Source organism: Heloderma suspectum, chromosome 2 (genome assembly GCF_057233095.1).
Source record: "Heloderma suspectum isolate Gila_16-S chromosome 2, 16-S_ref, whole genome shotgun sequence".
Taxonomy (NCBI): Eukaryota; Metazoa; Chordata; class Lepidosauria; order Squamata; family Helodermatidae; genus Heloderma; species Heloderma suspectum.
This window is the reverse complement of record NC_139459.1, coordinates 244776501-244790860: the sequence shown is the minus strand read 5'-3', so window position 1 is coordinate 244790860 and position 14360 is coordinate 244776501. Positions and strand designations below refer to the sequence as shown.

The 14360-nt window shown below is 44.6% G+C and overlaps 1 protein-coding gene across 3 annotated transcripts in view; it reads right to left on the bottom strand.

Moving 5' to 3' along the window:
• KCNIP1 (potassium voltage-gated channel interacting protein 1) overlaps nt 1-12511 on the bottom strand; it is a 106020-nt gene extending 93509 nt beyond the window's left edge. For 2 of the 3 annotated variants that reach the window (XM_084838653.1, XM_084838652.1), the window contains exon 1: nt 12229-12511. In XM_084838653.1, coding sequence (XP_084694779.1) covers nt 12229-12337 — 109 coding nt within the window. In that variant the 5' untranslated portion in view covers nt 12338-12511. Of the gene's footprint in view, nt 1-10675; nt 10879-12228 lie in introns of all 3 variants that reach the window. The other variant, XM_084838654.1, reaches the window with a different exon arrangement.
• Between the last annotated feature and the right edge of the window lie 1849 nt (nt 12512-14360).

The window sequence follows — 14360 nt, the reverse complement described above, 5'->3', positions numbered from 1 at the left end:
AACCAGAAGGTCCAACAGGGGCAGGCCATGTGAATGGGAAGAGACAATGTCACTTTTGCAGCAGAAGCCTGAAGGAATATTTGGGCCTGCTTAACTTCCTCAGTGGGCAGAACAATCCTGGGCCTAGATGGATCAATAACCAGGGAAAATTCTCAGTTAAGTTGCACTTGCTTCCTTTCCCCTGTCTAAGTCTTTCTGCTCTGAGCTTTCCCATTGAGTTGTAATAATAAATAGTTGAGGTTTTGGAAGATGGCTGTTGTGTGCAGGGATTTCCGTCATTGTATATTCTGGACTTTGGGGGTTTGACGGACTCCCACTGAGCACCTGACTCAGCTCACATTTCTGGGCCGAGCCACAGGGGTTTTCCTGAAATCTGGATACTTTTTCCATTTAAAAAAATTTGTGTAAACAGAAATGTGCACAAATTGCAGGTGCAGTTTGCATAATTTACGCAAACTGTGGCTGCAAATCACAGCCAAAATTTGCATAAGTTATAAAAATTGCAGCCACAATTTGCATACATTTCTATTTATGCATTTAAAAAACAAACAACCCCCCCCAGAAAATCTGCAAACTGGCCCATCTCAATGCAGTCTGAGTCAGGCCGGTTCATGGGGGAAGATTCTTCTGTTATCCCAGAAAGATTCCTCTGTCATTCCTAGGTGTGTTGCTGCTCTTTTCAAATATACAACAAGTTTAACATAGTTGCTTGGATACAAAGATCCCTGTGCACAAGCTTAAAGCACTTCTCCATCTCCCACACTATCACATGTTTCTCTAGAGGCTTCCTCCAACCCTCAGAAACAGCTTGGGGCGGGGCGAGGGCTCAAGGGGTTGCAGCAGGAATTGGGCCTAGAAAAGTTCCGGTAAATGCACAGATCTTCGGATCCAAGCCAATGTGAGGGTTGGGTTTGTTTTTGGTTTCATGAGTACATCCACTGAGTAACAATTGTAGCATCTGCCCAATCTGTATACTTTTTAATAGAAATGTCAGAAATATGCAATGGATTCAAGTGAGGTTGAATTTCTATAAATCCAGCCTGTGTATTCTGCAACCATCCAGCTTTTTCCAACTCATGTGAACACATACATACATGCATGCATCATCCACACCACCTGAAAAATCTCCAGGGACCTGTACATTATAATCTCTTCATCCGAATGACAGACCTTTCACAGAAGCAATGCACTGATAGCTGAGAGGAGAATTTGCCACCACGAAAATTAAAGGTCCCATATACTTTTCAAAAAGTAAAGCAATTCTCAGTTATGAGAATGCGAGGCCCTTTTTGTCATTATGGTATTATCTGATCAATGTTGAAAACTATCCAAGAGCATACATCATATCTGAGCCAGATCGCACTATATTTAGGAGAAATAAAGTGTGTCATCACTGCAAGGCTATCACAGTGATTGATGGAGGCCCTGGTAAAGGAAGGAGAATACAAGCCAAGCTCATGAAGCAGATCAGGCAGAGGTAGGACTTGTCCTCAAGGAATGAAAGGGGCTCTTGCTCTTTCCTCAGCTACAGAGCACCAGAACATTCACTCAGTGTTTTTGTAAATGCCAGTTAAATGAGAGGGCCCAATAGGAGCACCCCCACTCTCACCAAGAGGGCTATTAGCCTCCCTCATTGTGGATGTTATGGTTAAAAATTTCATTCTCAAAAATCTAAGAACCTGAGGACTTCAGGCCAAAGGACCTTCAGGCCAGAGGACTGCAAAAACATCAGCAGGAGGACAAAACAATAGCCTGGCAGAGACCGATTTTGGAATGTAATCCTAGTTGTTATTTTTGCAGTTGTTTAAATCTGCAGGATTCCTAATCACAATGGGGGGGGGATCTTCATTAGGCAAAGCTGTTCAGAGCAAAATTAAAGTGAAATTGATTGGGTTGAATCCAGATATAGGTGTGTGCGACTGGTCTGGTGGAAGTGGATGCCCCCATCCCCTCTTCTTTATGGCAGCCCCTTTAGGCCCCTGAAAATACTGTGCAAATGATAGATATCACACACCACAAGGCGGTACATTCAGAAAAAAAGTTCGCTAGATAACAAATGACCAAGAACTAGGGATGGCGGAGAATTTCTCCACGAATCTCGGGGAGGCCGAATGCCAACGCATTCGGCCCCCCGAAATCGGCGGTGAAATTCTCCGCCCCCCCCCGGGATGGGACTTACCTCCCTCGAATGTCCCTCTCGGCGGCGGGTCCCGGCGGCGTTTCAGTGGGGGCGGCGGCCGGTCAGATGACCGGCCGCCGCCGCCATTTCCAAGTAAATGTAAAACACACACACACACACGTATGTCTCCCCCCCGCCTGAACTTCGGGAGGAGAACCGAAGCGCCTCCCCCCAACCGCGAAGCAAGCTGCGGGACCAGGTAAGTGACTTTCGTACATCCCTACCAAGAACAGTCACCCTGTGGTGACTTTCTTATATCAAAAATGAATGTAAGAACAGGGATTTAAATATTTGGATAGCTGTCAACATTGATTAAATAATGTTAAAACACTGTTGCACATTCTCATAATTGAGAACTTCTTTACTTTCTTAAAATTATGGGATACAGATATTTTAGGTCTGGCAAATCCCTCTCTGAAGAGGTGGTTTAATAGAAAACAGATTTTGATTAATTTCAGGAGGGTACATATTTTATTAAGGATACTTATACTAGACATGTAACTAGGTAAAGTATTGCTTACTTAGAGTGGGTTTTTTTTTGCAGTTTCTTTCCTCAGCTACATTGCTTCCTATAAACCTCATGCTATGAACCAAAAAGATATACTTTTTAAAAAGAATAATCCTACTATGTATATCATGTTGGAAATGTGTCTTATTAATAGGGATGTACGAAAGTCACTTACCTTTTCGCGGATTGTGTTCACGGTGGGGGGGGGAGGTGCTCCGTCCCTCCCCCCGGAATCCTTGCCGGGTGGGGAGGCGATCCGGTCCTCTCTCCCGGAATCCTGCCCGGCCAGCTCTGCTCTGTGGCGGCTCCACGGAGCAGCTGGCCAGGGCTGTCCGCAGCTGGAGTTCCGGCCGTGGACTGGCTGGTGCGGATGCAAATGGCAGCCGCCGTAGAGGCTGCCATTTGCATCCAGCCAGGCAGCTGTGATAGGCTACGTAAGTCTTTACGTAGCCTATCACGACTGGGCAAAAAACACACCAAAAAAAACGGCATATGCAAATGGCGGCGGCTATGGCGGCTGCCATTTGCATTCCCTATTTTTCGTCGATTTAGCCTATGTAAATATTTACGTAGGCTATTACGGCAAAAAAAAGGAGAACGCAAATAGTGTAGTGGGCGCTATTTGCGTTCCTTTTTTTCCGCCGTTTGGTCCCTACGTAAATATTTACATAAGCTATTACAGTGAAAAAAAAGGAACGCAAATAGCACCCACTACGCTATTTGTGTTCTCCTTTTTTTCGCCGTAATAGCCTACGTAAATATTTACGTAGACTAAAACAGCGAAAAATAGGGAATGGAAATGGTGGCCGCTGTAGCCGCCGCCATTTGTGTACGCCGTGTTTTGTTTTGTTTTTTGCTTGGCTTGCCGTGATAGGCTATATAAATACTTATGTAGCCTATCACGGCAAAGACCAGGATGGAAATGGCGGCTGCGGCAGCCGGTCGAAAGACCAGCCGCTGACGGACCCGCTGACTGAGCCGCCGCCGCCCGGAACATCCGCCCCAGGTAAGCCTTGTCCTGGGGGGAATCTGGGGGGGGGGGCAGGCCGTTCTGCCACGGATTTCAGGGGGCCAAATGCCAGTGCATTCGGCCTCGCTGAAATCTGTGGTGGAATTCTCCGCCATCCCTACTTATTAAGTTTAATAGGAGTGACTCCCAGAAAGGTTGTATAGCTGGGGTGGGGAATGTGTGGCCCTCCAGATGTTGTTGAACTACAACTCCCATCATCCCTGATCACTGGTCAATTTGGCTGGGGCTAATGGGAGTTGGAGTCCAACTGCATCTGGAGGACCACAGGTTCTCCACACCTGATGTATAGGATTATATTATAACATCAGAATTCTCAAAACACTGGGCCACCCAGGCTGGATCTACACTTACTGCCTTTTTTCGCTTCCAATGAGGTTTCACCGCCCGCCTTTCATACTATGCAGTACCGGCCTCGAATTGGAACCGGAATTTCCCACTTCCGTGCTCCCACTTTCAATACCCTAATATCCCGGTATTTCCCCTTAATGTGCTCTGATTCAGATTTTCCGCCTTCGCTATCGAAGTTAGTCCCCTCCCCCAGCTGTCCATATGCAGCAGTGTTTGTATTTCCCTCCTGACAAATCACAGCTCTCGACGGCCCCATGTCTTCTTCTGGCTACCGATCACATAGCTTCCTCAGCAGCCCATTTCCTAAGCAACAAGCAAAGGGCTGGATGTGCGTGCACTTGTCTGATCTCGGGGTTGGTCCCGGTCAGTGCTTGGATGGGAGACTGCCTGGGAATCAGGCTTCCTGCACTGAGCAGGGGGTTGTTGTATCCCTTCAAATGAGATTAAGTTTTACCTCCTCCTATCCCCCGCTCTGGATGTTTTTTAAAAAAAATTCAGGCATTATCCTCGCAGAATCGGGGCTTCTCTGCGATTTTTTTTTTTCTAATTCAGGCATGATCTTCACAACTTCGAAGCTTCAAAGATCATGCCTGAATTAGAAAAAAAAAACATCACGGAGAAGCCCTGATTCTGCGAGGATAACGCCTGAATTTTTTAAAAAAACATCCTGAGCGGGGGATAGGAGGGGGTAAAACTTAGTCTCATTTGAAGGGATACAACAACCCCCTGCTCAATGCAGGAAGCCTGATTCCCAGGCGGTCGCCCATCCAACTACTGACCAGGACCGACCCCGCTTAGCATCGGAGATGAGATCAGACAACCACGCGCAGGAAAACAGCACAGCGCTTGAGTGTGAACCGAGCTCACGCATTCGATGAAGCACTGCAACGGAGAAAATGGGTGAGTGTGAATAATCATGTTTTAATGCGAGAGCGTTTAACCCGACGGGACACCGAATTCATTGTGGTGGCGGGCGCAATGTAGATCGGCACCCCTGTCGATTTAACTGGAAATTACTAAAAAAAAAGTCACACAAAACCTCCTAATTAGGGATGGCGGAGAATTCTGCCACAGACTCCAGTGAGGCTGGATTCTTTAGAATCCAGCCCCTCAGAGTCCATGGTGGAACGGAGCAATCCCCCCTGCCACCCTGCGAACCGAATCCTACCTGCCTCCGGAGGTGCGGATCTGGCTGCTGCTCGCCGCTGCTCCAGTGTGCGGCGGCGAATGGCATCCTGACATCACAGCTGCGATGTTTAGCCACGGTAGGCTACGTAAATATTTACGTAGCCTATCACGGCTACAGCAGCGACGCAAATGGCGTCCACTACTCAGGACACCATTTGTGTCCGCAGCAGCCTGGCTGTGGATCAGCCTGGCCGGCGGCTCTGTGGACATGCTGCGGAGCCGAGCCGGCCGGGGAGGATTCTGGGGGGAGGAATGGATCGCCTCCCCCCTGAAGCTTCGGATCGCCTCCCCCCCCCCTGCGGACCCCAGAGGAGCAAAGTAAGTGGGGTTTTGTACACCCCTACTCCTAATACCCTATTTTTTTTGTTTACTTTTCTCTCCTTTTCACTCTTCATGATATAGTGTTTTTTTTTAGGATTTGTAACTTCTCTTCTACTAAGTTTTTGAAAATTGCAAATGAAATTAAAGCGAGGGATGTTGCTAAAGTTTGCAATTACCTAGTTTGGGATGCCAATTTATCTAGTTTTTAACTCTTCAATATATTACAGATTCGTCATTTCTCTGAGCAGTTCATCCACATCATTCTTCAACTTAAGCTAGAATTTGTGATTTTAGAGATCTTTCATTTTCTCATCAAAGTGCAGTATTTTGCTGAAGGGAGAACAGTAGATTTCTAGATGTCTCTGAGAAGCTCCTAAATAGGGATGTTTGAGAATTTTGTTTGCATTTGTTTAAGAGAAGAACTTGCCCCCTTTTTACCCCTGAATGTGAATACTAGTGCATTTTGCAGGCAAAGCTCACATATTCCTGAGCTTTCGGTCGCATTCTCAAAATACGTCTTTTAGAAAAATGCACACTTTAAAAATGTGCATTTGGGGCAGGCACATTTTCACACTTTAATCAATGTGGGAAAAGTACCAATTTGGTTGCACGCTTTTTAAAAAATGCACACTTAAATGGGTACCTTCCCCATTCGAACAACAACAAAAAGCTCACATTTGAGAATGGGAATGAGATGGAACAAGGTGGAACACAGTCGGAGAACCTCAACATGCTCAAATCCCACTGATCCTCCCATCCCTACTCCTAAGGAATAAGGATACTTGAGGAACTCAAGCTTTGCAAATTCCTCTATGAAATGACCTGATTCACATGACTCAGGGCCAAAGCAGACATGTTGTACATATGTAGGAGGCAGCTACGTATTTGGTTTTGCTTGACTTAATTACAGCTGCACAGGGGGGAAGGGAGTTGCGTTCCTTATTATAAATGCTACAGGAAGTGAAGGGATGCTTCTGTCTTTATTCCCCAGTGCAGTCAGAGACTTACTTGCCCCCTGCCACCCAGTGTGGCTAGAACTTAGAGGAAAAAAATCCATTTGTTCCGGTGAGATTTTTTTCTCTTTATATTCTAGCCATGGTGGATGTTGGTGTTGTGATTAAGACTCTGATTGCATTGGGTACTAAAGATAGATATCCCCTGAAAACAGCATTTTTAATCAGGATTCTACCCCACTTTTCCTGTAATGGAGTAAGACAAAACTGGATGCGTAGCTGCATGCTATGAACTTACATAACATCTGCTTGGCCCTTAAACAAATATATGGATTGGAACTTAGCTAACCACTGGATTTCACCCTTCTAATGTTTAATGCAATTCTTGGCAGTTTAAGAATAACAAAATATTATTCAATACATAGTTTCAGAGAAAATACACATTTAAAATGTATTATTTAAATACGTATTTTGATAGTAATTTTTTAAAATTCACAGAATAATATGGAATTGGAATGGCATAAAAAATAAAAATACATGCAAACGTGGCATACACCAGAAAAAGACTGATTCAACCTTCCCTAATAAGTAGACCATAATGGTGATAGCCATTCCTTGTTTATCCTTAGCATCTTACACTAATATATATTCTGCATTTGAAAAATCTACATACTGTCATTCCCCCAAATACTAAACTCAGGTGGTTGAGTGCCTATCAACGCAGAAGTGAAATGAGCCCACCCCAAAATAAGGTAGTGGGTTCCACATACTCAGGGGATACCCTAGTATATACATTTGTGAAATAAAGTACATAAGTTGGTGAATTAAAAGAAAATTACATTTTTTAAAAACCCCAAAACTACCTGACAGAAACCTGTGAACTTAACAGAATGTTGATGATAGTTCATCGTCTAAAGAAACTAGAGGTCAGACAGACTGTGTGACCTCTGTCATATCAATCAAGGCTATGGCTGAGAGCAATTTGAGACACTGATTGTTTGGAAAGTTCATCTGCAAGCTGAAAAGAAAACCAGAAGAGAAAACCAGAAGGAGGAGGAGGAGGAGGAGGAAGAGGAAGAAAATTGACCTGATCAAGGTGGTGACAGCTTATAGTAAGTCTCTAAAAGGGTGGGAAATAAGGTGAGAATTAAGTTTGAGGGGAATGCCTTTCCCAGAACTCCCCCCACCACACACACACCGCTATCTATAATAATAGAAGACAGTGTGTGTCTGTCTGTCTGTCTGTCTGGCACCATATGACCAAGGCCTATGAAACCTAGACACCTGAAACTTGGCATGCATACTAAGGACACCCTGGAGGTGTGTATCTTTTTTTTTTAAAATGCATTAATTAATTGTGTCCATGTCATTGAAGACTGCAGTAACATCTTCAGCCACTAGGTGAAACTTCCCTAACCAGTTCATATTGTTTGAAGCTTTGGGAGATTAGGAGACTGAGAGTAAGAGTTATATACCCACCCCTCTCCCTGCTGTGGGGCAGACCCCCCCTCAGGGCTATATGGGTGTATCATGGCAGGGACCATGCCTAGGGGTGCCAGCAGACATGGCTTCACTCAGATGGGGTGGACACAATGCATCCAACTCTGACAGTTTGTTTGCTTGAAGGCTTCAATGTATCAAAATAAGGACTTTTCCAACCCATGTGGAACCATGTCCATTTGCTAGTATACCTAGGGATGGTGAGGGCACCTGATTCGGTCCGGGAATCTGTCAGAACTGCCCCAGCCCACGCCCCCCGAGCCTTGCTTGTCGAGCCCCTGCTCCTGTTTACCCCCTGCCTGCACTCGGCAAATGCCCTGGACTCACTTTGTGGTTGCCATTTTTGGAGAAATAAAATGGCAATTGCAAAAATGCACATATTTGCACACACGCAAAAATGTGCATTTTTGCAAATGTGTATATTTGCATATGCGCAAAATGCAAATTTTTTAAAAATGCACATTTTGCACACACACACGTGAGCCTTTGCACAAATGTGCATTTTGCACATGAGAATATGCACACTTGCAGAAATGCGCATTTTCGCACATATGTACAAAGTCATGCACATTTTTGTGATTCTCATTTTATTTTTTTTAAAAAATGGCGACTGCAGAGCTCGCCACCGCCGCTGGGGTGAGTGCGGGCTGCTCACAGAGCATGGTCCGGGGACCAGTGAGCGGGGGCAGGGGCTGGGTGGAAGCCCAGAGAACCCAGATGGGGGTGAGCTCGCACCTCCCTAAGTATACCTATAGAACACTCAGATTTGGGGCTGGCAGCCCTCTAGCACTGTATCACACAGCAAGGGAAGTCTGGGGAGGGGTGGAAACCCAGCCCACTGCTGAAACCTATCCTCAGAAAGGCCTGAATAGCACTACAAGGATCCTGTTCCAGGCTGTCAGAGGCAGAGCCCCGAACAGGAGCATTTCTCTTAATTGGTGGGGACACACTATAACAGTTTGTTGCAGGTCCTGACAAATAGCTTATGAGATAGACCTATCCTCCATTTTATTTATATCTATCTATCTATCTATCTATCTCCTCCATAACTGTGTCTAATCCTTTTTCAAAGTCAGCCAATACTCTCAAGGAATTCTAAAATGTTGGTAAGACAATGCATTTCCTGTGCTGTAGCCATGCTTTTTCCTCCTCAGGTTTGTTTCTTTATATATCTAGCCAGTCTAGTCTTAATAATGTTTTCCACCAATTTGCCTGGGACAAAGGTTAGGCTGATGGGTTTGTAGTATCTTGGATCCTCCCCTCCCCGCGACACTACTTTAAAACTGCTTTACACTGGTTACTATCAATGCCCCAATAAGGAGGCTGATTTTAGTGTTACATATTCAGTTAAAATATCACTTTTCACATGGTTGAATGAAATTGCTTATGAACTCTCAGATGAACCCCCTGTGGGAACAGAATGCTGGACTAGATGGATCCTTAGTCCTTGATCCAGCATGGCTCTTGCTGCGTTCTAACATTTTATCAGTTTACTTGTTGCATTTTATTCTTTTCAGGAAGCAGAGATCTGAGTGGAAATTCCAACTCATCCTGACATCCCAAAGAACACAAAGCATGATTATTGGATGAGTTGGATTTTGTAGGGCCTAACTTTGAATGCTTTTTAAAACTGTAAACAGGAGGTGTGCCCCCCCCCCCGATCTGAATTGGAACCCAGTGGGAAAGGAAGGGGGGCTCTGATTGTTCACCCCTGCTGCAGGCCTGATCCAGCTTGCGGGCTCCGTGGCTGCTATTTACAGTTACACTTTAAAAAACTATTGATGCAATTCCTAATGGTGTGAATGGGCATGCTTACTGTGGCCCTTACAATATCGCCCACATTCACAAGGAAAACAGAGTGGCTTTCCTCTTGATGCTAAATCCACTAGTTAAACAGAGCCTACCTTTTCTTTGTATTTGTTCACTCTGCCCCATCACGTCACCGTTGACACCCAAGAGCTCAAAAAAAGAATTGATGGTTATACCTAACCTTCCAAAAGCCCTTAGTCATGGGACACCACCACACGTACACATGTGTTTTGTTTATGATTCTATTCGTGTAGGTGCTATCTGGCATGGTGCTGAACTCCAGTTGGAAGTTTTAGGAAGCCTGAGAGAAAATAAACTCAGAACTTCTACGCGGTTTAACAGCATGTTACACAGTCTGCTGCCAAGTCCTAGGAGAATGGTTTTACAGCCTACAAGGCAGCAGCAATTAACAACCAAAGCTGCAGAAGAGATGCAGTCCATTAGCACAGAGAGATCTTGTTGGATTAGCATATACTGCTTACCGCAAAGATTTAATACACAGAACGTTGCAGTGTTTGAACGAAGTTGAAAGGTGCTGTTGCACGAGAGGTTAACTAAAACAAAACAAAAAACTTGTTCCAAATTTTCATCTCATCTGGGATTTTACCACGGCAGCAACCCAGTAAATGGTTTAAAAACACAATTATACTCTGAGTACACTTCATAAAGATCTGGTATTGCACTATGCTAGAGCTTCTTCTGCAAACAAACTGATTACAGCAACCTGATTTTTCTAGGAGCATGTTGTCGAAACAAAACCAGTGATTTATCTTCTAGAAAACAACAGAATTTCACAGTTGGAATTACAGCAAAGAACAGAAAAGAAATCTTGCACTCACATGGACGGCACTGCAAATGCAAGCTGCTGCAGAATTTCATATTGCTTTTCTTTCCTTCGTAGTGCACTGAGGTGAGTCCCTTTCTCAATACCATCTACCTTGATGGTTTATTAATGGCATTTTTTTTCAGACTTCTCATTGGATTTCATTTCCTCTCAGGGCAAATCTATTGAAGACTCAAATGATTTGTGATCAACATACACCTAGGTAAATAACCATAAATAACAATCTATAGACCATTGGATGACATTTTTATCACTTGTCATCCAAGGCAACTTTTAACCCAGAAGGAGCCTTATAGCAAATAATTGGTTTAAATATAGGGCTTAAAGTCAGGGTTCCTCTACATGATAAAGGAATGAAACTTTAACAGTCCTATGCATGTTTACTCAGAAGTGAGTCCCACTGAGTTCAGTGGGGCTTACTCCCAAGTAAGTGTGAATAAGATTGCAGCCTCAGACAGTGTTTGTCTATCTATCTCTATCATTCATTTAATATTTGGCTGTTGCTTGATACGTTCTAAGGTAACCTGAAGAAGGCGATGTCTTTGTGCTAACTTCATAATTCAAAAGGCTCTCAGTAAGGTCAACTCACTACATTTATTAGTCTATGCCAAAAAGTTCTTTGTAAATTCAGGAAGTGAAAGCTTACTTCATTGCCTACCTTAATTTTAATTTTAAGCACTCACTTTTGTCAACAGATACCTGTTTTTATGAATTTCATGGGAATGTCCTGAAAGAAAAAAATCTTGGCTGCTTAACTTCATTTGCAGCACAATCCTATACTCAGAAGTAGTAGAAATATGTAGAACAGAATTCTTTTCCTATTGCTAGCGAATAACAAACTAACCTCTAACCTTTCCAACAAAAGTGCAGATTGGGGTGGGGGGAGATCCTTATTGTACAGAGTGACATTTCTATCATATTTCTGTTATTTGCTTTTTAAAGCTTCTAAAGTTTCATTTTCATCAAATGCACTTTTAAAGATTTCTCTCATACACTTACTGGAAATCACATCCCAGTAAGCACAACTGGGACATTGTGATGTGAATAAACATGTTTAGGATTAGGTGGTTAAGCAGTAACTAGTACTCTTTTTGCCAAGCATTGTATAAACTCCACTGTCCTAAGAATTAGCCAATTTATGGTTATCCCAAGAGAGGCATATTCCACCAAACAGGAACCGAGTTGTGGTAAAGCACTATTTACAGGAAGAAACATGACAGCTTCATAATTAAAAAATAAAATGTAAAAACACACCTAAACTAGAATTCTGGAAGCTTGCAAGAGCACAAAGCAAAATTCAGCACTGCAGAATTAAACAGGGAAGAAATGTGAAAGAGAAACAGTCTTAAGAGAAAGATGAGGATTTTTTTTCAAGTGTCTCGCAACACAATCCTATAAACGTTTACTCAAAAGTAAGTCCCATTGATTTCTATGAGGCTTGCTTCCAGGTAAGTGGATGTAGGATTGCAACCTCAGACTGCTGCTGCTATTATTATTATTATTACCTACATAAAAACACAGGAGTTGGTAAACTTGAGGTTCTCTTACCATCTGACAAGTCAATTAATCCAAGGTAGTGCAAAAGTTTCAGAGAGGAACAAATCACCACCACAATTCCTAAAGTCTGGAGCCCTTCAGACTCTCCTTTGCTCCACATCTTTGTTAAGATAGCACACAGACAGTAGCCTCTGGTGTGCTAGCAAAACGACAGACAGGAATTGAAAGCAATGGAAAAATCAGCTGTTTGAAGCTTTTCTTCCTGCTGCTCGATAAGTGCATGGCTCATTTTCTCTCTTTCGTCCCTCTGCCTCTCTTTATGCGTGAGTGTGATTCTCACCCTTTTCCTTTTCCTGTTTTTCCTTTCCCTCCACCTTCCCCACCCCCTGCACTGCACACTCTCACAGCCTTTATCTCTTCTACACTTTAACCTATGATTTATTCTCTCTCTCTCTCTCTCTCTCTCTCTCTCTCTCTCCAGGGCAAGTCTCAACAGTTTATGCCTCTCATTTACAACTTAACACTAACCTCAGCAGCAACATCTGTGGATCCAACAGTTCTCTTGCACTTGGGATTATTTGTTCAGCTCTGACCCAATGATACTTTTTCCTATTGCTTTCATTCCTTTGTATGATGGGGGGTGAAGATGGGGGAGAGATCCTGGTGGGAATTTTGAAATTCTCTCTCCATCCCCTTCTCTGACCTCCCCCCCCTCCTCATTATGATGCTTGCTTTTTAATCTTCGAGACTTCCTCCAAGAATTGTTCAGATTTTCAAAAGATGGTTTCAAATATACCCACACTATGGGCTTAGGACCAGTGTCAGAAGTCAACATGGTTTGGTACCTGCCAATGACCCCACACCTCAGAAGGGTTTACCACTAAGCCTTCCGCACCCACCACTACCAAAGATCCTGCTCTGTGCTGCTGCTGCCACCAACCAGCCAGCCACTCACCTCCCCCTTTCTGGACATGTTTAATTGGTGGACAGCTGCTCATCAGAAGGGTTGTGAATCAAGCCTCTGCTTGGCTCTGAGCCATGGCACATGTAGGGATGGTAGAGAATTCCTCCACGGATCTCGGTGAGGCCGAATGCCAGTGCATTCGGCCCCCCGAACTCCGTGGCGGAATGGCCTGCCACCTCCCCGTCCCCCCACAGATCCCCCCCAGGACGAGACTTACCTGGAGCGGATCCTCCGGGCGGCAGTGGCTCTGGTGGGGGTGGCGGCGGCTGCAGCGGCTGGTCTTCCGACTGGCTGCCGCCGCCATTTCCAGTCTTGGGGAAAAAAAAAAAAAAGACACGATAGGCTACGTAAAGATTTACGTAGCCTATCATGGCTAGGTTTTGTTTTTTTTTAAAAAAATGACGACGTGATAAGCTACGTAAATCTTTACGTAGCCAATCACATCTGACTTTAAAAAAAACCAACAATGCACATAAGCAAATGGCGGTGGCTACGGCCGCCGCCATTTGCATCCCTTATTTTGGCCCGTCTTAGTCTACATAAATATTTATGTAGACAAGACGGCGAAAATAAGGGGGAACGCAAATAGTGTCCGCTACGCTATTTGCGGTCCCCTTATTTTCGCCATCTTAGTCTACATAAATATTTACGTAGATTAAGATGGGCCAAAATAAGGAACGCAAATGGCGGCGGCCGTAGCCGCTGCCATTTGTGTACGCGCGTTTTTGTTTTTTTTTAAAGTCAGACGTGATAGGCTACGTAAAGATTCACGTAGCCTATCATGGCTGACTACAGGGACGCAAATGATGGTGGCTATGGCCGCCGCCATTTGCGTCCCTGCTAGCCAGCGGCCAGATGTCCGGCTGCTGGCGGAGCCGGCCGGCGGCTCCACGGAATCCCCACGGAGCAGAGCCAGCTGGCCAGAATTCCGGGGGGAGGGACGGAGCGCCTCCCCCCCCCAGCAGAACCCGGAGGAGCCAGGTAAGGCCAATTTCATACATCCCTAGCACATGCCACCACCTTAGATCCCTCCAAAATGCCATGCTTGATATCTTGTGCATTACATTTGTGGGTGGGATGTCTAAAATGGCAGCTGTCCACCACAACTTGGAGGCGAGTGGCAAATCAACTCCCATCCCTTCCATGGTGCTGCCGCCACCACCAATCATCTAAACATGTCTGGGATGAGGTGAATGACTGGCAGGGGCCCGAATGGATG